Source organism: Strix aluco, chromosome 3 (genome assembly GCF_031877795.1).
Source record: "Strix aluco isolate bStrAlu1 chromosome 3, bStrAlu1.hap1, whole genome shotgun sequence".
Lineage (NCBI taxonomy): Eukaryota > Metazoa > Chordata > Aves > Strigiformes > Strigidae > Strix > Strix aluco.
This window is the reverse complement of record NC_133933.1, coordinates 29417725-29434351: the sequence shown is the minus strand read 5'-3', so window position 1 is coordinate 29434351 and position 16627 is coordinate 29417725. Positions and strand designations below refer to the sequence as shown.

General features: G+C 45.4%; 1 protein-coding gene across 6 annotated transcripts; it reads left to right on the top strand.

Annotated features, from left to right (window-relative positions):
- The first annotated feature begins 1 nt into the window (after position 1).
- Positions 2-9435, top strand: TATDN3 (TatD DNase domain containing 3). 6 transcript variants are annotated; one of them, XR_012622429.1, is made up of 13 exons: positions 2-112; positions 188-220; positions 318-391; positions 556-640; positions 1304-1366; positions 2477-2586; positions 2992-3047; positions 3261-3373; positions 4512-4592; positions 4944-5108; positions 5972-6042; positions 8297-8337; positions 8447-9435. XR_012622429.1 is itself a non-coding variant. In XM_074817938.1 (11 exons), the coding sequence occupies exons 1-10, from the start codon at positions 35-37 to the stop codon at positions 5085-5087; spliced, it is 837 nt and encodes a 278-aa protein (XP_074674039.1). In that variant the 5' UTR covers positions 2-34; the 3' UTR covers positions 5088-5108; positions 5972-7056. The 6 variants fall into 6 exon arrangements, 4 of the variants coding, with proteins under 4 accessions (XP_074674039.1, XP_074674040.1, XP_074674041.1 ...); XR_012622427.1 differs by lacking the exon at positions 8447-9435 and having other exon boundaries at positions 8297-8352; XM_074817938.1 differs by lacking the exons at positions 8297-8337; positions 8447-9435 and having other exon boundaries at positions 5972-7056.
- The last annotated feature ends 7192 nt before the right edge of the window (positions 9436-16627 follow it).

Below are 16627 nucleotides of genomic sequence, written 5' to 3'. Positions count from 1 at the left end.
CTCCCCGCCTCTTCCCCTCAGCTGTGGGCGCGGCATGGCGACGGCGGTAGCAGCAGCGGCGGTGGGGCCGGTGGACTGCCACTGCCACCTCGCCGCGCCCTGTTTCCAGACGGTAAGGCGCGGAGGGGCGGGCGGGGCGGCGGTGGCGGCGCGGCCCCGGCGCTAAGGCGGTGCGTGTCTCTTGCAGGACGTGGCGGCCGTGGTGCGGGCGGCCGAGCAGGTGAGGCGGCCGGCAGCGACCCTCTCCCCGCTCCTGCTCGGCCGCAGCGCCCGGCCCGGCCTGGCCTCAGTGGGGCGGGGGTTTCTGTCTGCCGCAGGCGGCGGTGTCGGCGCTGGTGGTGGTGTCGGAGCAGGCGGGGGAGTTCCGGAGCGTCGTGGCGCTGTCGGAGAGGTGCGAGGCCGACGGGGGTCCGCGCCTTGGCGGGAGCGACTGGCGGCGTGGGAGCTGCCGGGGGGCGCGCTGCCCTCTTCCTTGGTCAGGCCGGCCGTTCTTTTTTGACTTTAAATGGTGTCCTGTGCGGTCTCTCGCACCGCTGACACCAGTTCCATGTCCAGATTCCCAGGGTTTGTTTTGCCGTGCCTGGGAGTGCACCCGGTTCAAGAGGTTTCGCCAGAGGAGCAGCGCAGCGTTACTTTGAAGGTAAAACGCAGGCACGTTACATTAGTGCAGCTATAAAATACTGCTGGGACCGCTCACGGCAGGCGATGGGATGCTCTGGTCTGCCTGATTTAACTTCAGATTTGCCCAGTGATTTTTCTGTGCTTCTGTAATACAAAAGACCGAAGACCCAGCAGACCAAATCCCAGGGTCGGTCAGCACATTCATTTGTCCGTGTTAGTCCTAAGGCAGAATTGTTCACTGGAGTCATCTGGCCATATTACTGCAGTGGAACAGTTTTAAAAATCCCAAGTGAGTGCTTGCAGCGAACAGCACGTGGGTGTGTTTGCAGATGTTCCCTTGTTAGCATGGGAAGTGGAAGGCGACCCTTTGTGCCCTTAGCCTGAAAAACTTGCAGAGCTGTCTGCAGCTATTTAATGTTACCATGCTTTTTATGGGCCTTGTTTTAATTACCTCTTCTGCTCCTGTGGAAAGATAAATTGAAATGAAAGGTCATTAAGTAAAGAAGGGAAATCGTGAAGGTTTCTAAAATCTCTCTGACCGCACAATTTAGAGTAATAGCAAGTTTTAAGGTAGGGAATTTAAGAACAATGAAGGAAACTCCAATTTAATCATAATGTTGAGTTCACGCCCCTTCCATCTTATAAGGGCAGTGAGAGTTGCAGCTTTAATTTGTTCTTGCAGGATCTGGATGCTGCGTTGCCACTTATAGAACTCTACAAAGATAAATTGGTGGGGATTGGAGAAGTAAGTAGAATTCTGTAGTTTGTTTAAATGCCAGTGGCTTTGGCAGCATCTGTCACCAGAATTACAAAAACTTAGTGAATACCTGGTTTTGTGTATGCAATAAATATTGCTGTCAGTCTGAAGAAGTGCTAAGTCTGATTTGTAATTCTTAACATGCTTTCCTTCATAGATTTGCCTGATTCCCTCTTTTCTTTTATTATCATTATTAGGAAATAGATGACGTTTATGCTGGTGGATTTAGATTGCATTATTATGCTATATCATCTTATACTCGAATGTCTCTTGACCTATTCTCTGGCACAGTGAAGTGTTGAGTCACATTGTTATCCTCATTCAGATCCTTCCTGCCTTCTTCCCTGACAAAGTCAGGCTAAGCTATGATTTCAGTACACCTCACCGACTTGTACAGTTCTTTTTTGTTATGATCCCTCATCTCTCTGTATCCATGTGTTGTCTCCCGTCTTACATTTGTTTATAAACATTGAGGCTTGAAAACTTTAGGGCAGAGTCTGCCTCTTTTCTGTGTTGGTACCGGAGAGACTTATGGCTGGTTCTGCACTGACTGCAGGAAAAGCAGTTATTGGCAGAGCTTTGTAGGTAAGCTTGCCATGTTGAACTTGTACAGTATATCAAGGACGTAGGTTGGTGTAACTGTGAATGGGGCTGCTTTGACAAACTTTAAATTTAGCCTGAACATGTTTAAATCAAAAAAGTATAGAGTTAATGGGTAATTTTTGCTGGAGATAGGACTAAAGCTACAGGTTCAGGTCAGAAATTTTACTTGTATTGGAGATACAGATTTGAGACTTAATCTGAAATAATATTCAATAAAATATAAACCCCCAGAAAGCCAGTTACAGATTAAAATGTTAAATATGCTTGTTAGTAACTGTCTGCCCATAAATGCTTTCATAGTTGAAAAGCTTACGGTTGAGAATGGATTCCTTTCCAAGTTAGGCTACAGTTGAGCTCATTTTAATTGCAGTCTCTAACATATGTATTTTGAAATGCCTTGCAGTTTTGAAGCATTTTTTGCTTTTATATATGGTATTGTGGTTTAGTCAAGTGTTAGGTCCGTAAATATTTTTTACTTCTCTTCTTGTACTGTAGGTTGGACTAGATTTCACTCCCAGATTTGCCAGCACGGATGAACAGAAAGAAGGACAAAGACAGGTTTTGATCAAGCAGATTGAGTTAGCAAGAAGACTGGATTTGCCTTTGTAGGTTTTGTTTATACTAGTAGGAGACTTTGCCAGATCCCAGTAACAACTGAAAATATTTCCCAGGATTTGTAGTTACTAAGAGCCCACGGATCTTCTCTTACTTGGATTAAACTGGCATTAATGTCCTGTCAGTCTTCAGTTTGAGATTTTATTATAGAATTTTCCCTATGCTTGCATTTGTATACAGCAGTCTTCTGTGTCCTGTCCTTGCTGTGTTGTTGCTATATCTTCACTGTAGCTAAAATGATTCATATATACTGTCTCTAGATTCTTTTTCCTGATAAAAGGTGTAATACAGATTAATTGTTTTCTTTCTAAGCTGCTCTTAGTTTGTTTGTGTTTATTAAAAAAAAAAAGTATTTTGCTGAATTTCCTAATGCCAGGCTTCTCCTTGCTGTGCAGAAATGTTCATTCCCGCTCAGCTGGAAGACCAACCATTAATCTCTTAAAGGAACAAGGTATGGTTTTTATGCATTTTCTCCATCATGGCTTTTGTCAATAGAATTTCTTCAGTTGTGCCATGTCCTCATGAGTTTGTGTATATGAAACTTGGGAGGAACAGTGCAGAGATTCTGTGTTCATTCTTTATGGGACTGAGGTCCCATTGTACGCTGACATCCCAGATCTGCGGTAAACACTGCTAGTGACTTGGTTTGCTGCTTCTCTCTGAGGTGCTACAAAGGTGTTGCTCCATGCGTTTGATGGGAAGCCATCTGTAGCGATGGAAGGGGTGAAAGCTGGATACTTCTTCTCCATTCCTCCTTCCATTATAAGGAGTGAACAGGTAATGGTTAAAGGGGTTTGCTTCGGCTTGGGGATTGCAGGTAATAGCAGACAGATTATCATGATGGCAAACATGACTCTTTTCACCGTGCAGCTCAAAAATATGCTTGTTTTTTAAGTCTGTACAGTTTGAAGTGGGACTAGCAGTACTCGTGTACAGTTGCTGTCACCTGACGCTTCTCAGCAGAAGTTTGTTGCTTATAGTGTTGCACATTTTCACTTTGGCTAAATTTCTACCTGGGCCTTTTGCCTTAGCTAGAGTTTTGGGGGGAAAACTTGTCTAAAACAGTTCAGCTATTTCTGAGAATAAGGAGTTAAGAAAATAAGCATTTTTTTCTCATTTTAATTTGGCTTCTGGTGAACTCTTCTTTGAAAGCTTCTGTCACTGTACTCTTATAGAGTAGGGACATGACACGTGGAAAAGGACTAATTTCTATCTCAGTGCCATGGCACTTACAGTTCAAAAGAAAATCTGCTCACAATTGATTAAGTTACACACCTTTAAAAACTTGTGATTATCAAAAGGTGTGCCCAGCAAAGAAGCAGCTAAATTGCTTAAAGATGACTTTGGTCAGGTTCGGCCCTTGATTTGGTGAGACTGCTCTTTTAATTTCTACTCTGGGCTGCCACAAGCTATACTAACTTCATATTTTGGGCTAGCAGTTGGTTTCTATCCTGTGCCATCATCACTTCCTGTGAGGGAAGTGTGAGGGATGGATGTAGATGGGGATGAGGAACTTGGAGAAAGGAAAGCAAACTGGGGTTGAGGGATGAAAGAAGAGATGGAGAAAAGGTGCACAAATATATATACAGAAAAAGAGCAAATTTAAATTGCATTGGTGACTCTAAATATAGGGTATTTCGTGCAGTATGACTACATGATTTAATAAATAACAATGGATTCAGTGTTTAGAAAATAGTACTTCAGATAGAAAACAGGATAATCCTAATTTGAAGGGACTTCCTGAGCACCTCCTGGTATTCTTGCTTCCATTCTGAAATTGTAGATAAAATGGAGACACTGGCACCAAAGTCTTTTGACAATCCTTTTAAATGCAGAGGATATTCTGCCCTCATATGTTTGTTCCACACAGGTCTAAGTGCATAAAGTGTTTAATAGCTGTCTTATTTTCTTCAAGAAGCAGAAGCTTGTGAAGCTGTTACCTCTCGAAAGTATGTGCTTGGAAACTGACTCTCCTGCTCTGGGGCCTGACAAACAGGTAAATGATGGGGAGAAAGGAGTTCTATGTACATATATCCAAACCCACACCTTGTGGAGATCCCAGACTGGCACAGGAGAGTGAAGCAGTGTAAGCATGGGTACAAGGGATGAAGGAGGTTGCCAAGTGAAAATTTTGAGATGAATAAGTCAGCGTTCCTGAGGCTGTGAAAGGAGAAGAAATTCCAGAAATGGGCAAAGGGGAAAATAATCCAAAAAGAATGAATACATGTAATTTCTCTGGCATACATGCTACTATGTGACTGAAGTGTGTCAGGAAGTACTGAATCTGAAACACCTGTGATCTGCTAGTGATCTGTAATTTAGTCTGCATTTTTTTGTTTGTTTTCAGGTGAGAAATGAACCAAAAAATATTTATATTGCTGCAGAATATATTGCCAAAATTAAAGGAATTCCAGTTGAAGAAGTTATAGAAGTGACTACACAGAATGCGCTGAAAGTATTCCCCAAACTTCGGAACTTTCTTCGGATATAGATTCAGAAACTGAAATATATGGTATTTCAAAAACTATTATTTATCATGTAATTAATAAAACCAATGTGCATCTTGTCTTTAAGTGGAGTTTTGCTGTTGGAAAGGTCAAGAAGTGAGCAGAGTGTTACATAGATGCGTGGGGTGAATATAGTGAATTTTTCAAAGACCTTTGATATGCACCATTGTCATGTCTTGCCTATGATAAAGACAGGTTGTTTATTTTCATCTCTCATGCATCTGAATGAATACTTTGTAAAGAAGAGCACCACAAAACTGTCAGTTTAGTTTCTCAAAGTCCTTGCTCAGCTGCTCTTAGTCTGGGAGATGGCTGTGGTGTGGTGCTTGATGTCGCTCTCATTCCTTCAGTTTCTGCTGACTGAAAGTCACACGGTTGTGTGCCCACTCCTGATACGAAAGCTCCTGTTAAGACTTGCAGACTGCACATCCCTTTCTAAGCCATTAAAAAAACCCAGCCGGATGGACATTCTCTCTATGTCGTGTTGACTGGGCTCTGTGAGTGGTGCAGAAGCAACACATCTTATTTTCTTCAGAATACAGTTGGAGAGAATTATAGCCCTTCTCTTCCTTCTTGCCTTTTCCCTTGTATACAGTAGCTTAACAGTTGCTCAGATCTTGGTTATTTTGAGAAGGATTTGCTTTGATTTTTTTTTTTTGTATTTTATTTTTTTGAATCATATTCAAGGGAAAAAGCCTGAGTTTGATCTTATTTCAAGGACTTACTCTTCTGACAGCTCAGTATCAGGAGACAGGAGATGTGAAAGGGAGATAAGCCCAATTCTGTGCGATCTTGGTGGTACTTGTCTGCTGTGGATTCTGCTACATGGGCAAGTGTTCTAAAAACTGAATCTTGTGCTCCCTCACAGCACCTGTGTGGATGTGGGCCTGTTGAAATACTGATCAAAACTTTGCTGACTATAAACCAACAACGAACAAGGCAAGTTACATATGACACTCGATTGTTCTGAGGGCCACTAGGGAAGTGGAGGCTTTGTCTCCCGATGGGGAGTTTTACTATCTCAGTGAAGAAAATGCACAAGTATTAACTTAGTCCATGACCACCTCCGCTACCAAATCGTGCATCATACTGGTTAATGATGACAGCATTTGGCTTTAAAATTTGGGCATGTCTTCTATGTCTCGGGTGCCTATGTCATTTTTCAGATGAGACTCCTTCCTGTCTTCCTGGTTAGAGCATCTTACCGGTTGCTCCTTTGCAAAATGGTTTGTAATGCCCTATTCTGAAACCATCTGATGTCTGCCTTCTGGGGTGTAGGACTCCAAGGCAAGGGTTGGGGTTTTTTCTCTTGTTTTGAGGAAGATGCAGGCGGAAAAATTTTTCCAGATAAGAAAAAAAAAATAAGGGAGCAAAAGCTGTAATGTGAGCGATATTCATCTTAAACTTCTGGTTTCCTCTACATTTTCTTCCTCTATTTCTTAAAACCACATTGGCAGGAGGTGTTTTTGCTGTCTTTAGCAGAAAAGCTGCGCTGTTCTGCCTTTTGCCTAGAGTTAGCTTAGTAAGTTTAAACATGTGTTCCTAAACAATTTTTGGCCTGCAGCAAACAACGAAACTTGAATAATTTGCCTCTATTATGACATGTATTCAGAGCAGCAAACACCTGAATCTTTGCTGAATGTTTGACCCAGAATAGTTAGAGCTATGTGTTACCCTGTATCTACAGGCACGATTTCCACCAAATTAGGCAAAGGACAAGAGTTTGCCTCCAGGTGGTGCTAGGGAACAGGTGTGCAATAGTCTTAAGAATCTTAATGTGATTGACATTAACGATTAATAATTGTGTTGTCATTGGAAATGCTAAATGGGTGATATCAGGCAGCCTTACATGTGCTTCCTGCTGTCTGTGTGATGGGAAGGCTCCCAGTATTGTATGGGAATGCAGTTATGTGTGAAGATACTCCCAGTAAAAAGTCAAGCAGTGTGCAAATATTTGTAGAGTTTTGGCTTTATTATTCTCTATGAAAACACTGCTTTTGCAAAAAGCAGAATATCAAGTATTCAGTCTGCTCACAAATCCCTCTGTCTGCAAGGGGTAACATCGCTCTGGCTCAGGCTTAGCCTCACAGTCAGTTGATACCAGGCCTGAGCTCTTGAATCCCTTTTGCTGCTGCAGCACTGCAAAAACCTGCAGACACGCTGTCATCCTGCAGCTCCCAGCTGGGCAGGGTGCTGCTGAGGGTGGCCAGCCCCATGTGTGGGCCATGGGGGGCTCTATGGGACAGCCTGGGCCCCCTGTCTCTGCAGCAGCAAAGCCCAGAAATGCTCGCCGTGGGAGTGGGGCTGGGGCTGGGGAAAGAGGCATGGGATTGTTTTCCCGCAGGTGAGAGAAACCTGGTGTTGCAGCAGCCGTGGGTAGGGTGAGCCTGGCAGGGTGCCCGCGGCAAAACAGACTGACTTTGTCCTCTTAGACCTGCGGCACCTCGGCTGAGTCATGGTGTAGGTGGCCTGGCGTTCCAGAGGAGGAACGTGCAGTGTCATTCCCACCCCATCTTGGCATCCCTAACGCCAAACGAGTCAGAAGTAGCAGCCTTTCCCCAGTGCTGGTTTTGCTATGCGAGCTGTGGCTGAGCCCCTGCAGTCAGCACCAGGCGGGGGGGCAGTAGGTGCTGGAAATAAAGTTGTTGCTTTGCACGGGAAACCCAACTTTTAAGGTGCTCACTCAGGACTGGTCGTAGCTAATGTGTGAGGGGAGGAAGTGTTGCTTCCAAGCTGGAAAACATTGTTGATCCCTCAGCAGTCATCCTGTGTCTTTACCTTGAAAGGGGAATTTAAGAGAGAGCTTGCATTTCTGCCTGCAGTCCTGGGCTAATGCCTGTCCCAGAGGAGCTCAGGAAGATGGAATGGCTCGTGGGTGAGCTGTGGGGCTGCACACTATGAAACCCTCCATCCCCACAGACACGGGCCTAAGCAGTATCAGTGTGTGTGCTGAACCCTGTTGCAGCCTCTCAGGTTGTCTGGACAAGCCATGTCCCCTCCTACATAGCATAGGACACTGGAGTGGCCAGGGACATACTGGGAGAAGGACACAGTGCAAATTTAACTGGATGCTAAATTTGGGAAACCTGAGGAGAAATAAAGGAGAAAGCACAGAGTTAGCAGAGACCCCAGTTTTCAGTCATGCCGTTAATTTTAGAGGACACTAACAGCCCTGGTGACCTTTGTCTCACAGACGTGGAATGGCACAGGTGGTCTGCAGCAGTATGGAAAGCGGTAAGTCCCAAGCTCCATTTGATACCTTTAGCCATCACCTTTCCCTGGGATGCTACAAACAGCAGATCTGATTGCACTTTGTGTGACTCTTAATGTCTCTATCTTGCAGGATGTACGTGATGTGATAGAAAAAAATCAAGAAAAATTTGTGATTTCTTTGGCATAATTCGTGCTGTCAGAGTGCCTTGTTCATTAGTCACTACTCCATTATTGATGCAGCTCTGGCAGGTACAGCTTCTGCCGGAAAAAAAAGCCCCATATTACTCGGTTCTTTCCAGGCGTAAAATAATGTACGCAGAGGCACTGTGCACTAGGGACTCCCACATGTGCAAGGGCTTACAGTGAGTAAGTGCATAGCTTAACACCAGACATAAATAATGAGGAAGATGCAGGGTGACAGTAATAATGTGAACGTACTTTCCACAGGCTGAGATGTGGAGCTTGTAGATCTAGAGAACTTCTAAAGTGGATTTGTCTGTTGACAGAGACAAAATAGTGGACCAGCGTATGCCTCAGCAGCTATGAAATCACACAGAGGCACTTTGTACCTTCCTTGTTCAGTGAGCAGCTTGAATCAATAGCAGGGGCTGGAAGGACACTAAAATTGCAATTCCTTGGCTGGCTGGTGTCGTTGCCCTTTCGCCACCCTTGCTGAGCTGTTTGCAGGACTCGTGTGGAACAAGACTGAAGTGATTTCGCCTGAAGGCCAAGTGACTTGCAAGAGTGGGATAGGTATAGTAGAACTAAAAGGTTCAGTGTAAGTCTCTTGAACTCCTCAGATGCTGGAAATCCCCTCTGAGTTCAGGACTGCCAGCTAAGAGTCTGTCTAAGGGCTCCATCTGTGTTCACTCAAATAGCTTTTGGAGGGCTGCAGGTAGACCATCCTCCTGAAACTTGTTTTTAGTCATGGACTAACAGGGCCTGAATGTGCTGAACTCTGGGGCAAACTGCAAGAGTGATTTTGTTTTTCCAGATTTCAACATGGGAACAAGCAAGGAGATGGTGATGAGGCCAAGGGGATGATATGCTGTTTAGTCCTGCTGTTTATTGTGATAAGAGTTTTAACAAATTGACCAAAGACTTTTACTGGAGGTGCTTCCAACAGGCTCCTATGCAATGCATAGATAGGCTCTTTAGAGGCAAAAGCAAATAAATAATTGGCTGGAAATGCAACTTTCATCCCTAATGAACTTCTGCTTTTGTTTGTTTTTTCATTAATGCAGGCTGGGGTTCAAGCCTCTGTTCCTGTTACAGAGCAGGAAAATGAATTTGAGAGTGTCATTTAGCAGAAAGGTTTGTTGTTCTTCTCTTTGCTTTCTATATGCAGTACAAAGATACAGCTGAGATCAAAGAAAGGATACGAATTGCCATAGCACCTAGTTGTCTCAGCATTTTCCTCTTCAGCAGGTGGTTATCCATCCATTCATTTCCCCTGCTGGGACTGGCTTTTCTATCACTGCACTGTGTGGTGGCCCCACCATGCAGTGAGGGCAAAGTAGCCCCTCCAGGGCCTGGCAAATTTTTATGCCCCTCTTTGAGCTGCTGTGAATAACAAAACAGGGGGAAAACATAGTGAGGATCATGGCCCTGATGAACCCATGCCTGTGACAGGAACTGATACCCATCTCCCCAAATACTGGGTGCTGGTCACAGAGAGATGCTGCCAACAGGGTGCTTAATGCAAACACAGGAGATCAGTGTCACTACCGTGCCCAGGTCTGCTGGTGAAAATGGTGGTATGGTTCACCTGAAAAAGCAGAAACCTGGGACAAGGCACTGGGACAAGGAGTCTTTAGGAGCAAGGTGTAGCCCCTCTCTGCCCTACAAAACAGCATAACAAGCTGTGCTGGCATTTGTCTTGGCAGCTGCAGAGGGCTTTAGTGCACAGAGCCACTGGTGCGTGGGGCGCTTGTCATGTAGTGAGTGTGCAGGTGGCATCAAGGAACTTAAGGCAAAGCTAAAAAAAAGTGTAGAGAAGTGGCACATGCACAGAACAGGAAGATCAGGCCTGTTTTCAAAGGGCTGTGGACTGAAGAGCAAGCTACTTCTGTGACAGTGCTTGGGGACATATCTAATGTCCCACCAAAGCAACAGTCAACATGAAAATATATGGATTCTGTCTGCAATGCCTGGGTGGGGTAATATGTCTATGTACACTGCCTTCAAGGGCAGGCAGGTTGGCTGTGTGATGTCCACTGTCAGTGGCTGCATACAGATGAGCCTGGCCTGCCATGGCAGAGCACCGGCACCGCGGCGTGGCTGAGCAGACCTTCAGCTTCCCGGCACAGGAGTGAGTACAACTGCCCGAAAGACCACAAAGCAGCACCAACATGGGGGGAAACAGGGCCACGTCCCCCTGTTTTGGAAGTGCAGGGGGTGAGACATGGATAAGTCAGAACATCGGTGGTGTGATTGAACCTGTGATGCCCCAGAGGTATCACCTGGCAGGTGTGCTGGGTCAGTGCACAGCCTCTCTCTGGGGCTAGCTGTTAAAGCCTGCCTGCAGAAGTGGGAGAGCTGTTTGTGCTCCGCATCCTACTTAGTCCCTATTGACAAAGCCCGGGGTGCTAAACAGCAGCAGAGCTGTGCTCTGTGGCAATGTGATGGTGTCCACTCCATCTGCTGCAAGGTCCCCGTGGCTGCTGGCGCTTACTGCACCTGGACCATGCTTGCTGCCAGGGAGTAACATCTGACATGTCCCTGCCTCCTCTCATCCCCCAAAGGCATCGTGACTCCATCACTGTGTGTTTTGGAGTTCGTCGGATTCACAGTGGAGCAGATGGGCAGCGCAGCGCCATGGTCCAGGTGAGGTGCCTGGCTCCTTCCCATGTGTATTTTGTATTTCTGTGACAGGGTGTGGACACTGGGTTTAACTTCTTTAATATGCGCATTCAGATCTTGCATCCGCTATTTTTGCTGTGCCAGGGCTGTATACTCTGTCACCAAAGAGTGCCAACAGACGCTTGGCTCCTTGTCAGTGCCCAACCACAGCTTAGATAAAGTACATGTGTCCCATGTTGATAGGAGACAAGTTATCCCACAAGCAGCACAACCAATAAAGCTTTTTTCCCCCAGGGATTTATGACATCCTCACCACAGCAATCCCAGTCTCCTACCCATGTCCTGTGATGCTCCCATAATGGCCCAGCACTACCAGTGCCGCATTTCCAGCTCCCTGTGTGTGTCCCCAATCCCTGCCATGGTACCACCAGCTCCTCTGTGTACCCTCTGGGCTCAGCCCACCACAGTACCTCAGCTTTATTCTCTGTCCCTGTGTCCTCCCTGTAATTCCCTAGCTCTCTTTCATGTTATCTCCCTGCACTTGTTGGATTGCCATTTAGTCAAGAAATAGTATGTGCTGAGGTGAGTCCAGAGCTGGGCAGGTTGTGTTTGGATAGCTGCTGACGTGGACTCAGCAGCTGGGTATGTGCCTCCTCTTGGTAGTCCCGAGGGGGAACGGAGAGGGTCGGTGTCATCTACATGGCCACCAACTCTCACAAACCTTGTAAGAACTTTGTATCTCCAAGAGCTTTGTCCATCTGCCAAATTTTGTTGACCATTGTGAAAAATGGTGAGTTGTGGATGAAGACTAGGAGACAGTATGACCATGTTAACTGATCTTCATGGGCATGTTTTTATGTTGGATGCTGCACCCCCCAGGTGGAATTGGACCTACTGCTTGGGAACTCCTAGATCTGCTCAGCACATGACCACTGGTGAACCCATGAAATGGAAAGGACCTGGAATTATCTAGCAGGAAGGTCTGTCACTGTGAAGTGTGCTGCCTGGAGAGGGCAGCTTTGAAGTCCTGATTGGCACTGGCTTATTGCTATAAATATATAGAGAGAACATTTTTGTGTTCAGAACATTTCTGAATGCACAACAAAGAGGGAGGAAGCAAACAAATGGAGCGAGCGCTGTGGGAAGAAAAATGGAACACTGTGTGGGGAGCTCCAATCAAAGCATCACTAGATAACTTCCCTTCTCTTTAGGAATCATTATTCCTGTGTGGGAAAACCAGGGTGGAAACTCAGCTCTGTACTACACTATACTGATTTGAGGCAATGACAAGTGCATGTGCAGTGGGCTTACGTGGTATATAACACGCATGAGCAGATGTCAGTGCTCTCCAAAATCATCCCTTCTGTATTCCCAGTGAGTGCAGCACATCCATCGACAATCTCTGTGTGTATGTGGGACCATTTATCCAAAGAGGTTGTTCCACCTTGAGGATGCTGTGGTATCAGGATGCTCAGAGCTTCCTCTCAGAGTTCTGAGGTTGCCCTTTCTTTTTGAGAGGTGCAGCTACATGCAGTGGTCTTGCTTCATCCCTGCTGTCTTAGTGGATGCAGATTGTAGCAGGGCAGGGTGAGCGCTGGGGCATCGCTCAAGGAGGGCAAGTGCTGACCCTGTGGCCAGCAGTGATGGATAGAGCCGAGGTTCAACAGGAGCCCTGCTGGTAGAGGCTGTCTTGCCCCCATCTCCCAGGGATGGGGAGAATTCTCCTTCCCGCTTACCCTCTGTCCCACATGGCACTGGATGAGGGTTTCATTGCTGGAAGGCCACAGTGAAGTTTTACCAGAGCTGAGGACAGGGAGCATGAGAAATTGTCGTGTCCATATGCTGTTTGGTGGTGCAGCTCCTGAACATGATCCTGTGCTCTTGAATAGCCCAGAGTGATGAAGGGCTTGGCTGAGAAGGCACTGATCCATGGGACTGGGCTGGTGGGTTGGTTCAACGAGACCCATTCCCTGGCACTGACAACTGCCTTTCCTCTGGAAAGGATACTGCCCAGGCTGTCAGAGACCTGTTAAGTTGCCAAGATGCCTTTCTCAGAGGTCTCACAGCTCTTAGAAGATGAGGCTCAGTTCAGCCAAATTAGAAAGAATGGAGTCTTTCTTCCTCTGCTCGCTAGCAGAGTTACCTGGACTAGCACCCCTCCAACTCCCTTTGAATCTGTCTTCTAATTTTCTTCTTAAAGGGCTGAGTAATTAGGTTATTCAGAAGCTGTGTGGTTTTGTTTGCCATGGCTCAGTTTAGCATCCAGAAGTTTTCACAAAGCACCTGAGTTGGTTTATTACAGGACATGGAATCTGTCCTTCCACTCTTCAAGAAATACAAACCTAAGCTGGTGGCCATTGGTCAGGTAATCTGCTCTGATTTCTGCATAACCAGAGTTTGCTTGATTTGACTATATGCAAACTGTCTTGAAGTGCATGTAACTCGTAATCTCTGGCTGCTTACATTCCTCTGCATGGATAGATATGAAATGAGTTGGGATTAAAACCTAAAACTTTGTTTTCCTGGCTAAACATCCATTCAAGAGTAAAATGAAAATTGCAAAATCTGTCAAGGGGTGCGTATTGATAGATGTTGGAAATGCTGTTTTCTTGCAATGAAGACATTGTACATAAGCTAAAGAAGCTACTTTAGATCTTCACCAGGAGTATTAACTGGCTCTTTGTGTGGGTTGGGCTGGACTTCACTCCATGGCTTGTGTCCACACCTCAGCGATGCAAGTAGCAGCAGAGAGTCCTTGTGCTGCAGCTGACCACAGCAAAACAACTGGACTTGCTGGTATGAGCCAGAAACCTTTCACATAGTGTCTCCTTCATACATTGGACTTTAACTAGGCTCGACACCTGTTTCCTGCATCACAGCTCCACAGGCATCCTTTAAAGAACACTATGGGTTGTTTTGAAGTTTAAGTTTATCCAAGTGTTCAATGGCTTGAGATGAAAAAATAACAATATTTGTGAGCACTTACATCTACGAGCGTGGTGTCTTTGCCAAACGCGAACTAGAAAAATGTTCCTGTCCAGCTGTGCTTCTGCTAAGGATGTGGGAGACTTCCCAGCCTTTCTCCCAGAGGAGACTTCTTTTGATGGTTCTTCAACTTTTTCTGTTAGTACTCACACCATCCTTTCACTGATAGCTGGGTTATGCTTCCCTAAAAGGACCGCTCAGGACTTGTGATAATTACTCTCAAGTAATACATGACGTAGCAGAGGAAAGGTTCTCATTGAAACAAGGGGACAAAGGTGAAAGAGGGCCTGCTTTCACCTCCAAGGAACTTGGCTAGTGATTTGCCCATGACACTCAGGAGCAGATGTGCCTCCTGTCCAGTTACACTTAAAAATTCCTTCTTGACTCAAGTTCAGATTTCAGCCCTTGATATATGTAACTTGCAATGGAGGAAGGAGGATGGGACCAAGAAGCTTATCTTCTTAATAATATTAATATTAAATAAGCATGCTGCATGCAGTTTATATTCATGGGGAAGGGTCATAGCTGTATTCACATAGGTGCTCAGGGCACTGACAGAATAAAAATTACTTAAATTTAACCTAACACTTGTGAAAGACTCTCTTAAACTCCAGATGGATGCAAATAACAACAAAAATGAAATAACATGTGGACAGCAGTGATCACTGGAAAACAAATATTTGGAGGACATCAAAGATCAGATTTTCTGAAGCACTACTGCTTTGCTGTGCACCGTCTGTGTAATCTGGCCATAAGCCAGTCTGAGTGATCAGGAGAGGGTGTTTTGGGTAGAGTCCACTGCCAGCTATTCTACTTGTACCCTTTGGAACTGGCATTGCAGATACAAAGGTGGGGCTGGGAAAAAGGGCTGAGTGTTTATCCCAGACTGCTGCTTTTGGTCTCTGTCCAGTCCAGGGTGAGTCAGAGCAGCCCCTGCTCACTTCGTGCCCTCTGGCTGTAAGGGCCTGCTCAAAACAACATCAGGAGAGAGTCAGTGTAAAGGAAGACTTGAAACTACCATTGCATGTGACTTCTGACATGTCTTATGCTGCTAAAGCCACAAAAAATAGGAATCTGGATCCATGGAAAGGGAGACCTGTCTATGTTTGGTTTGGGAAATGGTTGTAGGATAGTATCCTTCCCCCAGACTGCCTGCCCTGTGGAGTCAATCTGCGACTGAAAACCAGGAGAGGTCCTTTCCCTCGCATTTCCAATAGCAAAAAGGTGCAGATCAAGCTGTGCCCTCCATGGTAACTGTTCAGTGCCATCATCTCAGTATGTGTTTGGTGGAGGTGCACCACCACCAAAGCTGATGGAAGTAGAAGCAAAACTAGAAGGAAAAAGAACAGGTCTGTCTTGCTTTTGCACAGCTATTGTGGCTGCAGGCAGCGAGCAGGTGCAAAGCCTTCCTCTGAACCACACACGGCTGTCTTCCCAAGTGACCCATGCTCCTATCGCTCCACCGTGCTCTGAGTGCCAAGTTTAACTCTGCTCACCTCCAGCTGCTCTTTATTGCTAATGTAAGGCTATTGCTTTCTAAAAGTAAACAAAGTAGTGTTTAAGATAGAAACGATGAACTCGTGCAGTGTCACTCTGCTTTTCTAAGGCATGTGTTTGCATTGAGCAGAAATGTGCATCCTTGCTCAGCTGGCAGACAAGCAATTGCTTTCCTGAAGGAGGAAGGTAGGCATTGCTCCTGTTTTTTTTACAGTGGGTACAGAACCCAGGCTTAGAAATAATTTATTTTTTGGAATTGATCTCTGAGATGACTCTACGCACATACAAGAACTGCACCCAATTGCTTCTGCTTACACAGAGGCAATGGTAATGTGTCTCTGCCTTGAATGTACATCTCAAGACTCAGTCATGTCAAGAGAGCTGGGTGGAAAGTGACCTAGTAACAGAAGTAATCACAAAGTACACCTGAACAAGTATGTCAGATGGAAAATTAGTGAAACAGAGACCAAGGAACTTTTGGGGGAAGGGTGAAGGTAATGGAGCGAAACAGCTACTGCCTCAGCATTACCCAGTATGGTGGGTTTTTTTGAATTAGGTTGAGAAAGTATGATTTCATTAGGTTTTTTTTCTCCCTGTGGACTATTTTAAGCAGATGTGTATATTTCAAATTTTACTTATCTAATGGGGAAAAAAGTATATCCTTTTCACTCATTAAAAAAAGTTAGGTTTATGTTAGGTTTAAAATATAGGCATGGTGGAAGACAAAAGGGCAGGAAAAAAGGGCCTGGAAGAGAGATAGCTGAGCAATTACAGCAAAGATTTTTCCTATATTTGCAAGTCCCAATATGGACCAGGCAGGTGCTAATTGAAAAATGTGCCCAGTTCCAGTCCTCTGGTAACTGATAAGTTAATTTGGTGGTACTTGCTTACCTACCAGTGGGCTGAGGGAATGTCATCAGCTGTTTCACCATATGAAGGGCAGGGTTAACAAATCCAAGCTTTGCATTTTCCAGTGACTGTAGTACTGACGATAATCTTGGAGCCTTCTTGTCCTGCTATAAGAAAA

Bases quoted from the DNA above. Each gene is read 5' to 3' on its own strand.
- TATDN3 (XM_074817938.1), top strand. From the start codon at position 35: ATGGCGACGGCGGTAGCAGCAGCGGCGGTGGGGCCGGTGGACTGCCAC. The intron at 221-317 runs GTGAGGCGGCCG...TGTCTGCCGCAG, and splicing joins TGGTGCGGGCGGCCGAGCAG to GCGGCGGTGTCGGCGCTGGT. The intron at 3,048-3,260 runs GTATGGTTTTTA...CTTCTCTCTGAG, and splicing joins TAATCTCTTAAAGGAACAAG to GTGCTACAAAGGTGTTGCTC.